This window comes from Panonychus citri, unplaced genomic scaffold, assembly GCF_014898815.1.
Source record: "Panonychus citri isolate SS breed McGregor unplaced genomic scaffold, ASM1489881v1 Contig00040, whole genome shotgun sequence".
Taxonomy (NCBI): domain Eukaryota; kingdom Metazoa; phylum Arthropoda; class Arachnida; order Trombidiformes; family Tetranychidae; genus Panonychus; species Panonychus citri.
In genome coordinates, this window is record NW_026515445.1 from 661043 (window position 1) to 684200 (window position 23158).

A 23158-nucleotide genomic window follows, 5' to 3' on the forward strand; every position below is an offset into this window, starting at 1 on the left:
ATTGTCGAAGTTGATGGTTGGGGTTGCTCAATAGCTGAGGTTCAAGGTTGAGGGTCAACGTTGGATGGAGAAGAGTGTTGATCAGCAGAAGATTGAGGTTGATTAATATTCAACTCTTCAAGTGACGGCATACTAATATATCTTGAGGTTGATTGAGACACTATTTGTTAAAGAAAAGAAGAAATCAAGTAAAAAAAATGATTGAGATTGAATAAATAAATCAAAGCCTATTCATTTACATGGGAAAATGTTAAACCCATTTACTCACTCAAGAATTGATGAAATAAAAAACGCATGCAAAACGCGTCATTCTCATGTAAAGAAGAAAGGATAAAAGTGAAAAAATTCTTGGAATTGAATAAATAGATCAAAGCCTATTCATTAACATGGGGAAAATGTTTAACCCATTTACTAACTTAAGGATTGATGAAATAAAAAACGCATGTAAAACGCGTCATTCTCATGTAAAGAAGAAAGGATAAAAGTGAAAAAATTCTTGAAATTGAATAAATAGATCAAAGCCTATTCATTTACATGGGGAAAATGTTAAACCCATTCACTGACTTAAGAATTGATGAAATAAAAAACGCATGCAAAACGCGTCATTCTTATGTAAAGAAGAAAGGATAGAAGTGAAAAAATAAATTGAAATTGAATAAATAGATCAAAGCCTATTCATTAACATGGGAAAATGTTTAACTCATTCACTCACTCAAGATGTTGAACATCTGGCAACTTAGATCGTTAGCTAAGGAACAAAGTTAAAAATGTGTGGTTATGAAATGAAGGTATGCAAAAGTTAAGTGTAAACAAGTACAAAATGATCAAATTTCAAAGAAAACATTATCATAAATGAGCAAAGTACAGAAGTATATTAAATGTGGAATTTGGACCTCAACATAATTGATGGAGAAAAACAATGACGATAGACAAGAACTAGAGTCACGTGAATCAATTTATCTAACTGTAAAGGATCCTAGCTATAGTCATACAGAAGATCATAAAGAAAGATATCTACAATTCATAATGTTGTTATGAATCTTGGTAATACAGAAGCAAAAAGAAGAGAGAGGTATATAAACACTAGAGAGAGAGGAAATGAAGTCAAAGGAACTAAAAGAGACTAAAAGAGACTGAAGAGAGAGAGAGAGATTAACATAGGAGAGAAAAAAACACAAGAGAGAGAGAGAAAAACAAAAGAGAGAGAGAGAAAAACACAAGAGAGAGAGAGAAAAAACACAAGAGAGAGAGAAAAACAAAAGAGAGAGAGAGAAAAACAAAAGAGAGAGAGAAAAACAAAAGAGAGAGAGAGAAAAACACAAGAGAGAGAGAGAAAAACACAGAGAGAGAGAGAGAGAGAGAGAGATAAACACAAGAGAGAGAAAGAGATAAACACAAGAGAGAGGGGAATAAACACGGAGGATGGATATAAACACAGGGAAGAGAGATAAACAAATCAAGAATTGAAATGGTGGTATTTCTTTAAAATTATCACATTATCCAACGTTATCGTAAATTGTAGATAAAACGAATGATTTAAATCAAAACAACTTACTTTTTAATGGTTGGTTGTTAATTTTTCGATGTGGTGTAATAAAAAAAGATGACTTTAACTTTTTTTCTTGTGGATATAATCCAGGTATTTTATATCACAAAGATTAGATTGAATTATTAATTTAATAAATTAAATTAAAGATTGAAGATTAAAGAAACTTTAAACAAAACTTCACAAAGAAACTTTAAAAAGAAAACTTGATTATTAAATTTTAAAGATAAACTTCTATTTATCGTTTTACTTACGAATCTGTATGATAAAATGAATATTTTACGCTCATTCATTCATTTATAAGAATTATAATGGATGTGACCTGGAATTGAAAATGCCATTATGATCATTAAGATCGTTAATGATCTTTAAGATCATTAAGATCGTTAATGATCTTTAAGATCATTAAATCTCTTTAATGATTATAAAAATTATTAAATAGGGAGAAGGAAAGAGAGGTGGGAAATAGGTCGTGAAGTGAGTTAATGATGTGTGGAGGAGAGAGGAAAAGAAATTAAACTCAGGGTTAATTTGAAAAAATAAAACAAGTTAATGTTGAAGAGAAAGGGGGAAAGAAATTTGAAAAGAAAGAGAAAGATTAGAAAAAGAAAGGGTAAAAGGGGGGAAGGTGTAAAGGTAAATTGTGCTAAAGTGGTATGCTTTGCATCTACTTAAACAGACGAAAACATCTCAAAGTTATAAAGAGAAAACGAAACGGAAGGAAGAAAGAAAATAAAAATTCTCATAGACAGAAATAGAAAAAAAAGGGAAATAGTAAAGAAAAATAGATGAGAACAATTAACAAATGGAATATGTAAAACTATCGATAAACCATAAAGAGAGAAAAAGAGAACAATAATAATAATAATAATCTAAAGGTAAAAGAATAAGAAAATGCTAAAAATAAGAAGAAGAAAAAGAATCTGAAAAGAAGAGAAAAAGAGAATAAAATATCATAAGAAATTGATAGAATTCAACCAAGCCGAAAAAAAAGAAAAGAAAAGAATTGAAAATAGAAGAAGAAGAAGAAAAAAAGGAGAATAAATTCTAGAGAAGAGAAAAAGAGAAAAATAATATCAAATAAAAGGAGAATTACGAAGATGATGAATAATTTGATAGGAGAACAATTTAAACAATTTGTCTAATTTTAATAAATCGATTCGCTGAGAGATCGGAATGTGGTCTTTCTACCTGTGAGTGGATGGAACTGGTTTTGACCATTTCACACCTGAAGGAGCTTCAGGTAACTCCAACAATCTACAACAGGTAGTCACTTGCGTTCTCTTTATTTTCTCTCCCTCATCATCATTTCTCTCTCTCTCTCTCTCACTTACCTGATCGCTTCCATTTCTCTTCATCTCCCTTAACTAATACATCCTAACCTTTAATACGTTCGTAAAGGTAAACAAAACTGCAAACACAGAGACATAGAAACAGTTGTTACCTGGAGTTTACCTGTTCGCTTTATTAGTTTTGTTTTTATTTGCTTATTATTACTTTTGTTTGTTTCCATGTTTTTACCTTTTCTTTTTACATCATTATCGTTATTTTTATTATAATTATTATTTTAACTTTTCTCCATCCTCATCTTTTCATCTTCTCATCTCTATTTGTGTATTTCCTTCATCATCTTCCCAAATAACGTTTTCGATATAAAAACGTTTTCTTTTTTTTCTTTGTTTTTCTTTACTCATCTTCCTCCATAGATTTACCTTTAAAAGCTTAAAGTTTCCACTGGTGTCATGTTCATTTGAAAAACCCACTCCAATCGAGTAACATCATCATCATCATCATCATCTCATAATCTTCACTCACCGTTAATTTAATTGTAACAAAATCTCACCTTCAATCATTAAACTGTTTCACTGCCGCACGTTAAATTACAACTTACAATATTAATTGATTTTATCTGATAACCATTGGAAAATCATAGTTATTAACCATAATCGTCTCTCTCTCTCTCTCTCTCTCTCTCTCTTTATTGTTTCAATTTATTTGTTTCCAGTTCTCTTCTCCAATCAATTCAATTGTTACAATCAACGATAACGTTTATCATCTTAGCTTATTATCAATTCTCATTAATTGTCATCATCATTTTCACCATGAAACGTAACAAGGATCGACATCAACTTGCTCATTCCTCAAGTTTCAGATATCAAAGATCATCATCACCTTACCTGTAAGTTAATTTCTCTTTTAATTTATTCAATTGTCAACAGAACAATTACATTCTAATTGTAACAATTAGTGTTCTACTTCTGTAATATTTACCTTTTCTTTTCTTCTTGTTAAACTGTTAACACGTTGATTTGATCATCAGTATCTCTCTCTCTCTCTCTCTCTCTCTCTCTCTCTCAGAGTAACAGTTATTTTCTTTATCAACAAATCAACAATTCTAACTGTATTTTGTTAGCACAAACAATCAACTAATTAATTAAACTTAATCTTCCACTGTAAACATACAATTAAAAGTTAATGGTTACACTAATTGTGGTAGTGAGGGTAAATCACTTTTCAAAACCACTTCTTATCAACTATTAGTGTTGTGGTTAAGGTAAAAAGCCCCTCGGGCTACGCCCTCGTGTTAAAACCTCCATAATATTGACTCGAGTGATTAACAGTAAACTTTATTACTGATTGATTGTCATTGTTAACAATTTAATCAGTTATTACCTGTAGATTTTATTTCTTCCCTAATCAAATGTTAAATCACCAAAAAAAGTTGTAACAATTAACCAGTTTGTGAATTGATAATCTTTTCAATGTTCCATTGTCACTATTGCCAATTTTGTCATCATTTAAACATCACAATCATCATCATAATCTTATCATGTGTTTAATTTTTTTATGACAACATTTGATTGTGTAACTGATTAAAAGTGAATTAAGGTGTCAGGTAAATTACAATTTATATAATTCAGTTTGTTTTCTTCATGTTAACGTTTCATTTTATTGCTCAATAATTTCACCATCTTTATGAACACAATTGTCTATCAAAACTAGAGTGTGATGATTAACTGATTAGCTGATTAGTCAGATTCAAATCAATCAATATAATTGTTAATTGCTAATCTTTTTCTTTTGTTTTACTTTTTTTTTCCATGATACGATTTCCCTCTCGAGTAGAGTGGAAGATGGTGAATCCTCATCAGAAAATGGGGTCGGCCCCATGACTCCGTTCGCTTGTCCTCTCGAAGTCAACACTTCGCCACTTCCCTTGTCTCCTCCAGCGTATTTAAAATATCCTCGAGATCGATCCAATAGTAGCTGTTCCCATTATCGTGGTTCACCATATGATCTAACTGTCAACTCACCTGAACTTAATTCGAATCCTTTCCGTCGTAACAGTGACCCCATGGCTCGAAATTCAGATCACGATGTTCGTAGTCCACCACTTGCAATGGACATGGAAGAAGAGGAATACGATCAACCTTTAGACATGTCAAAGAAAAGTCGAATTTTATCATCTTCTTCTTCTTCCTCATCCCCTCCACTTGAATCTCATCATTCGTCCGATCATCATCATCTTCGGCATCACCATAACTCTCTCCATCACCACCACCATGGCTCAACATCCTCATCTTCCTCATCATCAACCTCATCGCGATCCAACACTTGCTCACCCGAATCAATTTACAAGGGAAATCATATGAATAGTAAAAACTTTATTCCATGTAGACAGAACTCAATTTATCACAATCAACCGCATCATGTTTATCAACAATCTCCACCACCACCAACAATCAATTGCCCAACAAGCAACATTATCAATCATCACAATCATATCAATTCTCACAATGGGAATCCTCATCTTCAACATCGACCTTCCGTCATTACCTGTGCATCTACATTGTTTGGACCAAGAAGATCAACTTCATCTTCATCATCAACCTCTTCCAATCAACATCATCCCCATCAAACAATTTGTCCAAATAATAATAATGGTAAAGATGAATCAATCCTCTATTCATCTCATCATAATCACAATCAAAATCTTCACCATAATCAGATTAATTCTGGTTTAACAAGCTCAGATAAAACCTTGAATACAAGTTCACCACGACCCTCATCTTTAGCATCAACAGCATCATCATCATCATTGTCATCATTTTCCTCATCCTCATCATCTTGCTCGTCTTCATTCAATCGACATCACCATCAGTCCACCATGAAATCGCAAACAATGCGACCCGAAACTGCCAATGAATTAAATTCATTTAATAATAAACATGGTAAAAAGAGACCCGATGGACACAATCAATTATTAATTCTCGGTGAAGATTCTGATTCGGGAATCGATGAGCATTTCCGACGATCTTTAGGTGATCATTATCGTAACTACACCAATGTTTCAATGAGCGGTAAGTCTTAATTACGATGCGTCAAAGTAAATTCAGTTAACTAATTACCCTTTTCTTTGAAATCTTTAAACCAGTTGATGATCATTTTGCCAAAGCTTTGGGAGATACTTGGTTGAAATTGCAAAGAGATTCACAAAATGGATCAAAAGGAAACTCTTATAATAAACAAAACACTGCAACAATATCTTAATTGTTGTCAGTTAATCATCAAATTATCGAAAATAGGAAAAATAATCAATCATAAATTGGTGCATAAACTTTTTGGCCTCTTTATTGTTCGCAGTTAAAATGGATTCGTTGTTACAAATAAGTTTCAAATATATAAATATAAATGGAAAAACGGAATATGTGTTAAAAAGGAATGGAGAAGAAGAAGAAAAATGATTTGAGAGAGTAAAGAAGATGATAAATAGAGTGAGAGAGAGAGAAGGAGAGATAGAGGAGGAAAAATTCCATGGGGAAGACAAGCAAAGTTCAAATGCCTCGGAGCCAGAAAAAAAGAAGGAGGAAAATCAGTATAACCGAAGAGAAAAGTTTTTCCACTCCGTCTGCATGTTCGATTGATAAACGACATCAATTAATTCTGATGATTTTGTTTTCTTGTTATTGATTCAAGAAAACAAGTAATCAGAACAACTCACTCTCTCTCTCTCTCCCTCTTTTCATGGTGATGATTCTGATGATGATGAACTGATTCAAATGGACTTGGATGACTTGGAGCAAAAAAGCGAGACACACATTTGAATCTATTGCAATTTCTGTTTGATCTACAAAAATGCTAAAATTGAATCAACAATTAATTGCTGAAGATAACAATCTAATCTTTTGCCAAGAATCCTCATGCTTCATTAATCATTATTGCCACATCTTCATCATCTTCAGTGTATCTTTAATTAGATACTTTCATTATCACTCAGAGCCATAACATCATCCAAATTGGTTTCATCATGAAGCTTTTTCAGTCCAGTCAAGTCTTCCAAGTAATTACAATCCTTGAACACTTGGGCCAAAAATTGGAATCCATGATTCTTATAACTCTCCAGAACCTAAATATCAACACAATAAACAAAATTAGTAAATTGTTTCACTTTAAAGACAAATAATTAACCAATTCAACAAAGAAAGTACCACGAGGAGGAAGCGGAAAAGGATAGACTCAAATGATTCCTAGTAATTAACTAATTAGATGTTTTTTTTGCTCTAATCATTGAAAACCCTCTCACAATATATTATTGTATAAATGACTAATTAATCACTAATTGTAAAATTGATTGTCTTTTTTTGCAAAATTGTCCACAAACTTTTATATGCATTTTATATGATTAGTTTTATATCAAGTGCAACATGATTTATATAAATTACAATGATAATTGATTTAGTTAATCAATCAATAAGTTGAAACAATTATTTCCCAACTTAAATTAAGATAATGATAAGTATAAACAATTGAATGATTAACAATTAATATTAAACTGAATAAGTTAAACAAAAAAAAGGAGATTCAGTTAATAGAAACAATTGAAAATCAACAATTAACATAATCGGTAAAAAACACAATTAAATTGAATGGTGTATGTGTGAGTTAAACACTAATTACAATTAGATTATGATTAAAACAATTTGTTTAATTAGTTTGTATTGCAAATGTGATAAACTAATAATTGTCCTCATAACATTGGCAATCAAGTTGAATGACAAAAAAAACAAGATAATATGTTTCGCCTGATTAACTAATCTAAATTGTTGAAAACAACTAAACAATTAAACAAATAATCAATTGTCAGTGCAAATGGATAGTTAATTGTGATTAAAATACTTACAATTGGTGAACAGGCTGTGCACATATCAAATGAATTACTCGTTGGCATAAATTGAGTAAATTGTGATAGAAATCCTCTAATTTGATGAGGTATAATTCCGAGTATACATTCAGATGATTGTGATCCAGGTTGATCATGATTAGCGGGAGCATAATAACTGTAATCAATGGGAAAAAGTAGAGAGAACAACAATTAAAATTAATTGTTAACAATTGAAATGCAAAAAAAGTGCAAAACTTTTTGTCTAATTTGAAAAGTTTTTCTGGTTCTCATTGCAAGTGAAACTTTCTTGATACTTTGGTTCATTTAACTGTAACAATTTAGTTGAGAAAGTGAGTATTTATTGGTAACAATTTAGAGCCGGAAAAGTATTTAATTGTTACAAAATTGTTAAGGTATGATTACTATGATGAGTATTCCAAGAATTTCGTAATTATTTACAATTAGATTAAAATAGTTGATCATCTTGAGATTGATTGATGAAGGAAAATTGTTGTTAAGTCTTTGAGACACAAATCAAGATAATTGTTTGTCCCATATTAGTGATAATCAATTCTGGTGATTAAGATGAGCAGACTAATGATGATAAACATGATGATGATGATGATGAGAGGGAGGTGTAAGAAAAACATTGTTAACCTTATCCATTGAGATGAATATAATTAATTATCATGATTATGTTTCAAGTATCATGGGTAAGAGGCTTGTCATCAACTTTTTCATCTTCATCCACAGAGTGAGAGAGAGAGAGAGAGAGAGAGAGAGAGAGAGAGAGAGAGAGAGAGAGAATGATGAAGATGATTGATGAATGAGAAGATCTAATTGATAAATCAATGGAGGGAAAATGAAAACAAATCAGAAGCAGAGGTTTTGTGATTCGTTTCAACAATCTAATTGTTGCAACGAAATTATTATTATTGTGACAATTAATTGTGGAAAAATCCACAATCAGAGATTTAATCACCTTTTTTCTAATGACAAACAATTTATAATCAATCATCTTAATCACGCAATTTAATCAACTCCTTTTCCTTTTACCTATTATTCAAATGTTCAGCAATTTATTAATAACTAATTTGATAATTAAAGATTAACTTGATCAATAATTATTATTATATTTACACACAAGAAATTAACCCATTTCTTTAAATCATTTGATACTTATATCATGATTAGATAACTAGATTAGTTGATTGTAAAGCTTTGCTGAATTATGAATATTAACAATTAGTAAATTAACAACACCGATTAGCATGATGATCACAATTGACTCTTATGGAAAGTGGTGTATTCCAACTGTTAATTGTGATCAAATGGATTAAGTTGTTAACTCGATGGTTGAGCAATTAACTAATTGTGATCATCATCAGAAAAGATGAAGATAATCTCCCTTGATTTGGGTTTTCTTTTGCTCTGCAATGATAACAATTAACTTCGAGGTAATTATATTATTTGAACAACAATCGACTAAAATTGATGATAAGCTAATCAGGTAGAAATTAAATCTGATTGATTGATAATAAGTGAGACAATTAAGTTTAATAAATTATTAGATAATGCTAATAATTAATTGGAATAATACTAATTAATTATAATCTGATTCATCTCAACAAATTGTTTTGTTTTTTCAATTTACAATGACAACAAAATTAGAACCTGATTAACAAATTGATTGACAATCAATAGACAAAGACCTAACTGATATACAGCAATTAATTGATTATCATGGAAAATCATTGATTGAAATCAAAACAATTGCAATCATTTAATGAGTTAATTGTTAAAGGATTGGAAAAAAATTTTCCATTTTGTCAACAATCAGCAACAATTAAATAAACCAATTTAATCAGAAATCAGATGAATATAATCAACATTTATAGCAATTAGATTGCATTTATTGTGATGATATTGTTAATCATGATAATATTGATTAAGTTAATTGTGGTGATTGAGTAAAGTTGAAAACAACAGCAATTCAGTTAATCGAAAGCAAAAATTATTAGCTTAGCTTGAGAAAAGCAATCAAATTGAATGAGAATTATTTAAATGACCATAGTTGTGATTTAGTGATTTAATCGCGTGTTTTCAATCATCATAATCATTGATTTAAATGATGATTTATCTAATTGACCTTGCATGCTATTCAAAACTGAATAACATGAATGTATTACATGGTTGATGATGATCAATAGGATGAAGATGAAATTCCTGAGATGGTGATCGAGGCAAGGCCTAAGATGAAGATGATGATGAAGATAAGGAAGATAAAGAAAGAGAAAGTCTTGAGGCCTCTCTCCATGAGTAGAAATACCTAAATCATGGTCACACCTTAACTAGCATCTTGAGACTGGACCTGAATCCAGGAAAACCACAATAAGATGATGAAGAAAAGTTTTCTATCATCATCACCATCATAATCTTCATCTTCATCATCATCTTCGTCTTCATCAACTGAAATAATAACAAAAACAAACTTATAAAATTCATCAACAAGTATAACATATATTTTAACCTTGTTGATTGTTGATTGTTGATTATCTTGTAAATTGAAAACATAATCTTGAATAATTTGTCTTTGATCAACAAGTCAACAATCAACAAACACCAAACAAATATCAAGTATATTTAGGCTGTTTGTTTACCTGAGAATCAATTGTTTGAGTAATTGTCAACAGAAATTAAGTTTACAGAAAGCGGAATGTAAATCTAATAGGTAAGAATTAACAATCAAATCAAATTGGTTAAGTAAATTGTACAAATCGGATTAAGCCTTAAAGATTGTCTTAATCAGTTAAATGGTAAAAAAACCCCGAACCCTTTTGTTTTTGATTTAGTATAAGACAATTTAAAAGATGATCACAATTAAAGTAACTAAGGTGTTGTCATTCTTGGTGAATTAATATGTTGGCGTAATGATTAAGGTTGTTAATTGTTGCTAAAGAGAAAATCCTATGGTAACATTGAACGAAATCACTTGATTAACTTAGATTTACAAGTGAATAATTGACCTTCCAATGTATTTTCATACGACCTGTAGGCGTTGATAAGGATAAATAAATTGTTCAACAATTAGTAAATTACGATTATCATAGGAATTATTTTATACCCTGAATAACCTTCACGATTCTGGGAATCATTTTTTTCTTTACCCACAGAGTTTTGCTTTTTCTTTGTTCACAATTTCAAACTTAATCATGTTCATCATTTTTTACTCTCATCTCAATAAATTAGCTCAGTTAATTGAGGCGAATACATTCTGGTAAGACAGAATTAACTAATTGCAATCAAGTTTAAATTGCATCTTCTTCATTAACATTATCTTCATCATCTTCATCATCGCCATCATCTTAACAATTTAGCTAAATCATATTCAAGACCTTGAAATATGTTGATTATAACAACTCCCAACAATATTGTATAAAAATTTACATTTTAACAGATAATCAAACCATTTGATAAGCTTTAATCAATTGGTTACAATCAAGAGTAACGTCATATTTTAATCATCATCATCTTAATCATCGCCATAGTAAGAAACTTGATTGTTCATAATTAAGCTGAACCATTGCAACAAGAAAAATAAAACAATTCTTAATTCAGTTGTTTTTTTTTTGTTTTCCCATGTTAACTAAGCGATACTCATCATCGTTACCATCATCATCCTCATCATCTTCATCTAATTTAAAAGTGATAACAATTAGTTAACCGGAGATAATTTGATCCACTTAAATTACCAATATGATTTTCATTATAACAACGACTATCATTTTCAATTTGTTCATTTGTGGTGGTCACTCATGGGCCGTTGGAACTGAATTCCCATGTCCAGATGATCCTCATCTCTTTGACCCTTGTCATTGTTCAGTAGTTTCCTTTGATTCAGTTAATTATTATTCACAAATTACCTGTTCAGGTGTAAATGGTAAACAAATCAAGGAAGCTTTTAATCGGGCTTATCATGATAATAACCATAATCATCACAATATTTCACGATATTATGATATTCTGGTCATTAAAGATGTCGGTCTTTTAAATATCTGTTGTGAGGATATGCTGGAAGGATTCAGATTCAAGACAATTAAGATTACTGATTCAAAGATTTGTGTTATCCATGCAAATGCCTTCACCTCAACTCATAGTCAAACCAGTGAAATTGTCCTGATGGATGTTACATTTACACCGAATCTTGTTGATGGTGTCCAATTGTTCAGAGTAGTTCGAAACTTTGGTAATTTAAAAGGTTTTTACATAATCACATCCAATTTAGAGGATGTACCAGCAAATGCGTTTAACGGTGGATCGATCCATTCCCATGGAAGTAACTTTGGCAGTCAACTTGAGGTCATTCGAATTTGTAATTCAAAGATAACTCATCTTCATGATTATACTTTCACTGGATTACCTCGACTCGTTTGGATTGATTTTGGTGATAATCAAATAAATCGGGTAACTGGTAAGACTTTTACATTGGATTATCACCAATACACTGATGCTCCACTTGAGATTAGTTTAAGTGGTAATCGTTTACACAGTGAACATATTGAACCAGGTTCTTTTGACAATGGTAACCTAACTAGGCCGACAACGATTTACCTTAATTCAAATAAATTGTCAACTTTGTCCGAGACAATTTTCGAGCCACTTCTACGTCGACCCAATTATGTTATTTACGTTGAATCTAATCCATTTATCTGTGATTGTCGACATCGATGGTTATTCAATCACAAGGAAGATAATATGTTCCACTTGAAAGAGATGAAGTGTACCGAAGATGGACAAACAATTTGGTCCAAAAATTTGCCCAATGTTTGTGATCGAAGTCGTTTAATTGTTGAAACTTCTCCACCGGGAGTCGAGGTTTTCCGAAAATGTTGTCGAAAGATCAAATATGATCGCGATCACTCAGCTGATGATCATCATCACGAGACTCATATTCACACAGCTCCAGCACGACAAGTTTACTATCATTCACCTCATCATCAGCATCTTCAACAAACTCGACAACGAGAATACTTGATCATACCCCAACAACGTCCAGTTCGAGAGTATTTAGTTCAGTCCGAATTCCTTGAGCAACAACAGCGACACTTTAAATCAGCTTAGACAATTTAAATTATGGTTCTCATGGTTACTTTTAATTGTTTTCGTCTCTCTTTCAACCTTTTTAAAGTCAATTCTTCTCGTTAATTGTGGTTAACTTATTCTTAATCATTTGTTCATTTAGGTTCCTAACTCAAAATTTGATTGTCTCACTGATTAAGTTTTAATTGTTCGTGTTTTAACTGTCTCTTTTGCTAATTATTCAAATAAACTTTTTATCACATTGTTTTTTAAATTGAATTTCAAGACTCTAATTAATCCAAAATAAAATTAAATCATGGATTATCTATTCTTTAGATGATAATCGTGATTTTTACCGCGATTTCAGGTCAGAAAAGTTTCAAAAGTTTTCAGGCTTCTTCATGGTCGCCATCTATGAAGTGAGATGAGATCTCTCATCTTAAACGATTAAATGAAACACTTACCCTAACGGATGTTGTAAGACGGAGACCATCAATTCAACTGCGAGCGAACTTGCGATCATTGAGACCCCAGGACGTGTAACGGTACATTGTTGGTCTAACGTTCGATTACGGGAAGACTATTGTTTTATAGAGAAATTGATTTTTAACTTTGATTGTAAGAAATTATCAAATATTAAACTTACATCTCCAGGAGCGACGACATCGTTGCAAAAATAACAGCCAAGTTTACGATTTGATTCATTTGCACTAGAAGATGATTCCGATGACGATGGCGATGATAATGAATTATTTAATGGAGGTACACCATGTCTCTGGACTAAATAAGTATCGAAACCAAGAGCTGCATTGATGACGAGCTGTAATCATATACAAACAATGAGTTGATCAAAAAAATGACATCGATTATTTAATAAGCGAATCAATTGAAGACTTACTTTTCCGTGAATTTGACCTAAAACTGTGGGTAACCAACGACTTTCCCGTGAGTCCATTAAAAGGAAAACACAATCATGTTCTTTAATCAACTCTTCTAATTGACTGACTGTTTTCGAAGTCTCTTCAATATCTATTATACAAAGAGGAAAAAGAAATCATTAGAATAAGTTAATTGTTGGCAATGGAATCAAATTTGTACCTTCGACGAAAGAAGCATGTCCAGGCATTGGAATAGTAAAAGAATAACCTTTACTAATCACATTCGGATAAACTTTGGACAAATTTTCGGCAGCAGCTTCGGCCTTGGGTCGACCAGAATTGAGACAATCAACAAATTGAAACAAAGATTGTCTAACTGGATTAGAATAAGATACTTTTCCCGAATCAACAAACGTAATCTGATGGACACCCCAAGCCTTGAATAAAGAAAACAGGTAAGATTTATTAACACATAGAGAATTATTTTATCTCATAGACTTACTAAAAGCCCTCGGGCAACATTGCTACCCAAAGTTCCAGCACCGAGAAGTAAACACTTAGTCGCAGCGATTTTTTCCAGATTCAACTCAGGCATAAGTCTCCATCTCATGAGCCGTAGATTCAAATCGACTGAATTACCCGCTAAGACTTTTGGGTCTAAAGTCGCACTCAGATCAGTTATTTTGGGTAAAAGTTTTGATTTTTCATTCTTTTCCCAACCAATGGCTCCAGGATATTCAGTGATATTCCTGTTGACCTGATCGAAGGTCAAATGGATGATTAAACTTGATCCCGCTGAGTTATTTTTAAAACGATAACATAAAACATCAAGAGATTGAATTTCAAAACGTTTAACCAGGTAAGTGATTAGATTACGAAGAGGCCAACCAGGGTGATTAGGGTCAGTGCAGGGGTCAGCAAACGAGACATAAAACTTAAAATACAGAAAAATCAAATTAGTCCAATGGTCAAGCGATTTAATGAGTTTTCACCTTTTGAGATGATTTGAGTAAATTGGAGTATTCTTTCAATGGGAACAATTTAACTTGATTGTCACCAGAAATTAAGGTGAGAAAATAGCTTCGATCATTGATTGGTAATTCTTTGTGAGTAGAAACCAAAGATGAGACCTTAATGGTAAAAGATAAATGAGTTAATTGTTGTTGTGATTTAAATGAGAAGATCAATGAAAAAGTTACCACAGATTCAGAATGAAGATCAGATAGAAATCGCCCTTGTGAACAGTTAATTGTTTCTTTGGGAAAACAGAGAGCAGGGAAACAGAACCAATAATAGTATCGATATTTTTTAAGATCCTAAACAATTAAGAAAGTAATCAAAGAGAATTAAAAAAAAAACTCGTTTTCATGACAGAAAATTGAATTGAAAATTTACCGCGTAAACGATGAGCAGAAATCGTGATAGAATTGATGGTAAATTGTCCGAAGATTCTGAGTTTATAATATTATTCCAGATCTGAGAATGAAAAAAAAGAGGAAAATAATCAATTAGTATTAATAATATTCATCAACAAGCAAGAGATCATTGGATTAAGTGGATTAACCTTTCCTTTTAGTCGTGCAAATGAGCAAACAGCTGATCGGAGGATTAAAAGATTAACGGGTCATTTCCGAAACAATTAAAGGTTAATTGGTGAAAAATAAAGGTTATCAACCATTTGATTAAAGTTTAACAGTTGACAATTACCCTAATCTGGTTTAGATCAAAGATTGTGATGTTTTAAGAACAGAAAAAAGATTTAATCAGATTAACATTATCCAATAACAAAGGTTAATCCGTTCAATAGACAGACAGTCAAGATCAACACCAACACGTCAGAGATTCACAAAGACAAAAGTGACCTCGAACTAGTCTAAATTACGGTCATTAGATTGATAATTAGGTATTGTGACAATTATGATCAACAAGAATATAGAGAAAAACATTGATCATATGTTTGAGGAACAAGGGAAAATAGAATCAAAATATTTGATAGAAATTCTTACCTGACCTCCAATCTTTTCCGTTAATTGAGTTTTATCAAGAGATTTAAAATCTTCAATGGTATTAGCGATAATCAGTGATCCATAGAGTGGAAATGAATTACAATCAGTCCAAGAATCTCTGTAATTAAAATGATAGAAAACAAAATGAAATCCCAATCAGCTAATAAAAGGACAACCTAAAAGGTGAAAATCACTTACTTGACATTAAAAGATTCATAGTCAAGAGATACAATTGGATAAAGGCCACGAGATGAATCTAATTAGAAGATGAATTAAATTAGTAAATGAGATGAACAATTGGAACAATTAACTGAAATCGTCTAAATGATTTACCATTTCTGTAAGAAGCTTGAATTGGAATCTCAGTTTCATCCAATTTGTAGATATTCAATTTATTCTGAGAAAGCGAATGCCAGAAAGAAGTTTCAATTAATGAGCTAAATGGAAAGTATTTTATACTCGTTGACTCCATGATACAATTAACAATCAATAGAAATTAATAAATTAACACAATCAAAGTTGACAATAAATAAGAATCAATAGTAAGTATTTCAAATGGAAAAGAAAACAAAATGTAAACAAACAACAATTTCTACAGAAAATGAAGTGTATACAGAGAAAGAGAGAGAGAAAGAGAGCCAGTTGGAAGATAAATTTGCTTCTTTCTCTTGGTGCGAACAATCAGTTAATTGTAATCATCTAATTGATTAATTGTTCGTAATTGTAGTTCTATTCTCTTGATTGAAGAATTTAATTAGAAAATCAAAGTCTGATACTTTTTGCGAATTTACTTGAGAGTTGAATTGGATCATTTTGTTGATTTTTGTTTAATTTCTTCAAAGTTTTGATTAATTGTTTCGAATAGAATTTGAAATTGTTATAATCAATAATATTATGAATTGTCTCTTGGTTGGAATGAAATTTTTTTAATTCTTTAGTTATTAGATTGTTGATATTGTACAAAACAGTTGATGAAGGAAAGCAAGCACAGAGAAAAAGAAATGTAATTAATGGTTTGGTCTGAATAACTAACAATCAAAATGAACTGATTATACTTTGGCTTCGGCGATTCGACTAGTGGTCGATGATAATTGACCAGATTCGAGATTTGGATTAGCGTTCGAAATTACGTAAACATTGGAAGCCAAAGTTTTATCTTTTCTCTTCAATGTTAATTCTCTTTCCATCACATGATAAACTTCCGATGACGGAATGACGCTCGTTTCTCGAGCGATCGGCTTCTTACTTCCTTTTCCTGGTTTATAGTCCAAAGTTCCCCAGGGCTGAGGTTCAGCTGAAGCAAATAGAAGAAAAAAAGTTCCACCAACCAAAGAAACGATTCCCGATGTAATCCAGACCATGTTCCAAGGATGAGCTGATTCAGACTGAGAGACAGAAAACAAATAAATAATATTAATTTATGACCATTTTTACAAATCAATTATCGTCGTTACATTTGCATCGACGATTATTCCAGCGACCAAAGGTGCCAAGAATCCCATGGCTGATGAAAGTGTGTTAGAGATTCCAAATGCTAATCCGGAAGCATCGGGAGCCATTTCTGAGATGATTGATTGATCACCAGCGGTGGAAAATCCTCTCATGAACATCAGAGTGATCAGAAGCATCACCTTAATCCAAGGGTCTTCACCTGTGAACGGGATTAAAAGGGTTGATACTGCACATCCAGTGTTACCTGAAGATTAGAGAGAGAGAGAGAGAGAGCAATTAAGATTAGTAACTTGTTACTGTTTCAACCAGAATGATTAGTGCACCAATCAAGGCGAGAGTAAACCCAATTAATCAAATACATGATAAGATAACGAGTCTTTGAGTAAAATGCTGGTTGAATCGACTTACAAATAAACTCAAATATCTTTCGAGTTGTTGTTACGCTAAAATAGCCTCGATCGATGAGCCATGCCGATGCCGGTGCTGACGCAAACATTGTGGTCATAATTGCAATGTAAAAAAGTCCATTGATGAATCCGTTGTCTTTTAGATTGAAATTAAGCTCTTCTTGCAAATAAGCTGGAGCTTTGAAGTTCATTAACATGTATGCAAATGAATTGGCCGCTCGAGCGATTGTCACTGACCAAAGAGGCAATGAGAATAACATTCCCTTCCAATCAACTTTCATCTTGTCAAAGGAAATCAACGATTAGTTAATTGATTAATCAAGTTAGAAATCATTTCTACCTTTTTCTTGTCTTTTTTTGTTCGAGTACTGGTTATATATTCAAGCTCTTCTTTTGAGATCCATCGATTGTCCCTTGGATCTTTGGTGACAAAAATCATCCAAAGAATCACAAAGATCACATTAAGCCCCGAGAAAAGATAAAATGAAAGTGGCCATCCCTCCCAGTACTGGTCAAACGGACACAGCCAGGCAGTGATCGGCATGACCAGGGCAGACCCGATGTTTGACCCAATTAAAAGTCCAGCAATTGGAAGACCAACTTCATTTGGAGGGAACCACTGAGCGTAAATAACATAAAGAGTTGATATGATTGGAGCCTGGACGATACCTTGGACCAAACGAACTGCAATTGTCGTAGCGATTCCGCCATTCACTGATAACGGAGTCAGTACTGTACAAAGTAGGGACAAAATGTGCGAGACTGTACTCACGTGGGTCGCATCATATTTGTCAGATAAACGACCACAAAGGATCTGAAGAGCAGCATAAGTATAAGAATAAGCACCAAGGACGACACCCTGTTCCTCTTCAGTCCATCTCACTTTGTAAGGTCGAGGAGGACTGAAAGAAATGACAGAAAGACAAAAGTTAACGACAATTAAAAAGTAAACAATTTGATCAAATCGAATTGTTCTCTGATTGTAATTACCCTGTGGCATTGCGCTGCTCCTCTTCCGACTCGAGCATATCTAAAATGGCGAAACTGAAAATAGTTCGAACTGAGAAACATAATAAAGATGAGAAAAGGCCAAAAACAGCGATATAAAATCGAAAGGGTATTCGGGTTTTAGGACCGTAAGATCTGCTCGAAGTCGTTGATCTCGAATCACTTTGATTTATATCCACACCGATTTGATTGTTGTTACTTTCATTTGATTGTGAATTTTGTGGATCAATTTTCGGAGACATTGTCTTTTACTCTGATGGTGTTAATTCACCGCACTTGTTTAATCAAATGAGATTTTACTCTTTAATCAACACAATATTTAATTAACTCATGATTTCACTGACAATTAAACATCTTCAGGTATTCTCACCATGATCTAGTTAATTTCTCTCATTTTATCTTAATTGTTTTATAGAAACGTTTTGACCTCTTCCCTTTCCTCTTTACTATTGATAAATTTTATTGTGGTTAAGAGGAGGTCTGAGTATTGTTCAATTGTGATTCTTGATTGTTGAGGTAAATCACAACGATAGTCCTCAGATAATATGATTAAAATACGCAGATTAATCTTTATGTTCAGGGCGTTTTTCTTCTTGATTAACAATTAATGCGTTAATGATGGAAAAGACAATCGTTAATGATCGGTGTTGATGGAACACCATCAACATGGACTCATGATTGTTAACGTCAATTTGATTGTTGATACTCAAGTAGCTGAAAATTGATTAAAAAGTTTGTACTTTTATTGTTATTATCAATCGATTCAAATATTGAATTCAACAATTGAGTCTTGTAAATCCACCAAGGGCCATAAAATGATGAATTAGTTTAATTGTAATGTTGAAACTATTTTTAGTTGTTTGTTAATTGTTGACATTATTGATTAATCTGTCTAATTAACGATCTGATATCATGTTTTCGTTTTAATAATCAACCTTTTCTCAAAGGTTTAATTGCTGGTTTACTGTTTAAATCATAAACAAGAGTTAATTTTGATGATAAACAATCTGATTGCTGGTTTATTATTTAGCTATCATATCATAAGCAATTTGTCAATTAAACAAGAAGCAATTTAAATTGCGTTAACTCCAGTTGATTGTCTAGTAAATGATAATCATGATTATGAAAATGAAAAGGACTCTAATCGATTAGTGCAAGTCTCAGGACAATCAACAATTAGATTTGATTACTCGTGTTATTAATTAGCTTTTCACTTTTATTTTAGATTTGATTGGAAATAAATAATTAAAGTCATCCCAACCAAAAAGAAACAGTTTGCAACCAACAAGAAACGGGGGTGGGGAAGAGTTTATGACCGTCCGTCTTCACCCCCTTTTTTACGACTTTACAACTTAGAGGGAACACTTTGCAAATGACGAGAAACAGAATACAATTTACGAGAAACAGTTAGTTTTAATTTTCAATTGTTTCTTTTTCAATACATTTGGGTAAATAAGTCAGCATATGACGATAATAATTTTCACAATCTTCACTTGATACCATTTCTGAGGCTAAATTGACAGATTCAAATACTTGGTTAATTGTTGATGGTCGATATTTTTTGACATAATGTTTCAACTGATTAAATAGGTTTTCGATTGGGTTAAGAAAGGGCGAATAAGCGGGAAGGAATCTAATATGATGACCTGATCGTGACACAATTTGTTCAACTTCCTCAACATGATGGAATCTTACATTGTCCATGATCAAATTCACTCCATTGATATTTTCGTTAGAAAGAAATTGAATGAATTGTTGGAGATATTCAATGAAACTTGCTGAATTGTAAGCGGTTTCTTTACACTCGTAGAAAAATAATTGCCGGTGGTTCATTGCCGCGCATATTGAGAAACTTTTACCGCGAACAGCACCAACACCGAGATTAGCTCTACTACCTTTCTTTGACCATCCGTAACTCAATCGAGCATGAACTTGAATTCCAGTTTCATCTAAGAAAAAGATCTTATCACGATCACTAGTATCTAATCGTAAGAAATCAATAGCATAATTGTAACGATAATCCTTCAATTCAGGTGTATTCCTTCTAACAGGTACAAATGAAATCCTTTTGAAAGAGAAATGAAATCCTGCCATGTAGATCGACCCACTGCCACGAACAGTTGATTGGCAAACATCGATATCGTAATTTTCTTTAATTTTATCAACTGAGTCATCCAGAGTCAATTGTCAATTCAACCCTAACCATTCACTCATCTTATTCACTATTTCATTATTCAATTTTCATTGTCTCTTTATCGGTCTATCAAGTGTTTCAAACATGTTGTGTCGATGAACGATAGTTCGCATTGTATTAGAATTAACACCAAACAATTCGCTAATTTCCGAAGTTGATTTACCACTAGAATAATTATCAATAATTAACTTTTTCACTTCTTTAGTAATTGGTGACATTGTTATTCAATTTTATCTCAAGTGTTTCAGTTAAAATGCTAACTGTTTCTGGTCATTTGCAAAGTGTTCCCGCTTTTTTGTAGAGGTCATAACCTTTGGGTTGGAAGACAAGTGTAATAAAATCTTCCCCACCCCCGTTTCTTGTTGGATGCAAACTGTTTCTTTTTGGTTGGTATGACTGTAAAATAATTTTCCTGTTGATTAATCTCTTGATTTCGATAATAATTAATGACTGAACTTAACTGATTGATTAACTGCTCAATTATTTAGATTTCCATTAATTGTCCTTAGAAATACTTTTATTAATAAAATTCATTTATCACAATTAAATCTTTAGATTAAAGATGGGCTAAGTTAATTTGTCACTTCTAATTATTAATAGTTGATGACTAATCGTCATTTAGTAACTTAATTATTGATAATTCAATTATGACCAACTCGAAAATCAAAACTATGAATAAATTAATAGCTCTGGTGACAATTTTCACTTTAATTAGAAAATCCAATCAAAATTTGTAAATTTCTTTATAATTATTATCCATTAACTAAAAAGTTAATTAGTTAAGAACTAAATCAGTGAATTTAAACTGGACCAGAATTAACTAGAAGGACAATAATTACTATGTTAATGGCGATTGTTTATTTTTCCTTCTCTCAATTGTTAATTACATTCAGTTAATTATTAATTCAGTTGTTTTATTTTGTTTTCTCATGTTAACTAAGCGATACTCATCATCGTTACCATCATCATCCTCATCATCTTCATCTACATGTAATTTAAAAGTGATAACAATTAGTTAACCCAAGATTATTTGGTCCACTTAAATTACCAATATGATTTTCATTATTTCAACGACAATCATTTTCAATTTGTTCATTTGTGGTGGTCACTCATGGGCCGTTGGAACTGAATTCCCATGTCCAGATGATCCGCATCTCTTTGACCCTTGTCATTGTTCAGTAGTTTCCTTTGATTCAGTTAATTATTATTCACAAATTACCTGTTCAGGTGTAAATGGTAAACAAATCAAGGAAGCTTTTAATCGGGCTTATCATTATAATAACCATAATCATCACAATATTTCACGATATTATGATATTCTGGTCATTAAAGATGTCGGTCTTTTAAATATCTGTTGTGAGGATATGCTGGAAGGATTCAGATTCAAGACAATTAAGATTACTGATTCAAAGATTTGTGTTATCCATGCAAATGCCTTCACCTCAACTCATAGTCAAACCAGTGAAATTGTCCTGATGGATGTTACATTTACACCGAATCTTGTTGATGGTGTCCAATTGTTCAGAGTAGTTCGAAACTTTGGTAATTTAAAAGGTTTTTACATAATCACATCCAATTTAGAGGATGTACCAGCTAATGCGTTCAACGGTGGATCGATCCATTCCCATGGAAGTAACTTCGGCAGTCAACTTGAGGTCATTCGAATTTGTAATTCAAAGATAACTCATCTTCATGATTATACTTTCACTGGATTACCTCGACTCGTTTGGATTGATTTTGGTGATAATCAAATAAATCGGGTTTCGACTTGGTCGAAAAGTTGGTGAAAGTCGTTTTCCAGCTCAGTCAATAAACTTGAAAAAGTTGAAAGTGAAAAGTCAATAACAACCAATTGGCACAACGAAATTGCAATTTACCCTTTATTATGTATTGTTGACCATTTTGCATTGTCAATTTTGAAAGTTCTAACCAATTCAAAAGATGCATATTAGGTAAACAACTAGGTAATGGCCAAAATTTTTTGAGCTTACATTTCAAAACAAAGACAAAAAAGTTATTCGCGAAAAACTTGTTGGAAACTTGGTGAAATGCCCTGTATTCGTTGGCATAATTCAAAGATTTCGTAAATAAATGACGATGCAGATTGATCTGGTTGTTGAGTAGCGTATGGAGCTGGTTAGATAATTGAGAACGCAAATCAGGTGGACATAAATCTCGTATCATTGACTTTTTTAAACTATTGTAGTTTTTAGGTCGCTCATCTTCAGGAGTAAATTTACCATTGATAATGTTAAAATAACTCTGTGCTGTACCTCTTAATAAGGTTGGAACGATTATGAACATTTGATCTGAAGTCCATCCATTGTTCTGCGCAGCAATCACCAATTCATCGAACCATTTGATAACATCATCATTATTTTCTCCAGTTAAGTATGGGATATAAATAGGGTAATTCATACTAGTA

General features: G+C 32.1%; 5 protein-coding genes across 6 annotated transcripts; 3 read left to right on the plus strand and 2 right to left on the minus strand.

The window, feature by feature from the left end:
• Nucleotides 1-2882: 2882 nt before the first annotated feature.
• LOC128397748 (uncharacterized protein DDB_G0271670-like) lies at nucleotides 2883-6359 on the plus strand. 2 transcript variants are annotated; one of them, XM_053358496.1, is made up of 3 exons: nucleotides 2883-3725; nucleotides 4673-5907; nucleotides 5982-6359. In XM_053358496.1, the coding sequence occupies exons 1-3, from the start codon at nucleotides 3649-3651 to the stop codon at nucleotides 6095-6097; spliced, it is 1428 nt and encodes a 475-aa protein (XP_053214471.1). In that variant the 5' UTR covers nucleotides 2883-3648; the 3' UTR covers nucleotides 6098-6359. The 2 variants fall into 2 exon arrangements, with proteins under 2 accessions (XP_053214471.1, XP_053214472.1); XM_053358497.1 differs by lacking the exon at nucleotides 2883-3725 and adding an exon at nucleotides 3905-4442.
• Nucleotides 6161-16231, minus strand: LOC128397744 (ubiquitin-like modifier-activating enzyme ATG7). Its single transcript, XM_053358491.1, has 13 exons — nucleotides 16006-16231; nucleotides 15871-15928; nucleotides 15673-15790; nucleotides 15062-15142; nucleotides 14866-14982; nucleotides 14659-14796; nucleotides 14169-14600; nucleotides 13887-14103; nucleotides 13687-13817; nucleotides 13435-13608; nucleotides 13253-13368; nucleotides 7728-7884; nucleotides 6161-6953 (listed from the first exon to the last, which is right to left on the minus strand). The coding sequence occupies exons 1-13, from the start codon at nucleotides 16142-16144 to the stop codon at nucleotides 6801-6803; spliced, it is 2031 nt and encodes a 676-aa protein (XP_053214466.1). The 5' UTR covers nucleotides 16145-16231; the 3' UTR covers nucleotides 6161-6800.
• LOC128397751 (uncharacterized) lies at nucleotides 10689-13067 on the plus strand. The gene has a single exon (XM_053358500.1). The coding sequence runs from the start codon at nucleotides 11466-11468 to the stop codon at nucleotides 12828-12830; it is 1365 nt and encodes a 454-aa protein (XP_053214475.1). The 5' UTR covers nucleotides 10689-11465; the 3' UTR covers nucleotides 12831-13067.
• Nucleotides 16232-16571: 340 nt separating the features above from the next.
• LOC128397808 (sialin-like) lies at nucleotides 16572-19032 on the minus strand. The gene is made up of 5 exons (XM_053358559.1): nucleotides 18522-19032; nucleotides 17872-18433; nucleotides 17533-17812; nucleotides 17127-17368; nucleotides 16572-17057 (listed from the first exon to the last, which is right to left on the minus strand). Exons 1-5 carry the CDS (start codon nucleotides 18779-18781, stop codon nucleotides 16722-16724), a joined length of 1680 nt encoding a protein of 559 aa, XP_053214534.1. The 5' UTR covers nucleotides 18782-19032; the 3' UTR covers nucleotides 16572-16721.
• A 2687-nt stretch (nucleotides 19033-21719) lies between these two features.
• Nucleotides 21720-22535, plus strand: LOC128397710 (uncharacterized). The gene has a single exon (XM_053358455.1). It carries the CDS (start codon nucleotides 21786-21788, stop codon nucleotides 22518-22520), a length of 735 nt encoding a protein of 244 aa, XP_053214430.1. The 5' UTR covers nucleotides 21720-21785; the 3' UTR covers nucleotides 22521-22535.
• Nucleotides 22536-23158: the final 623 nt, after the last annotated feature.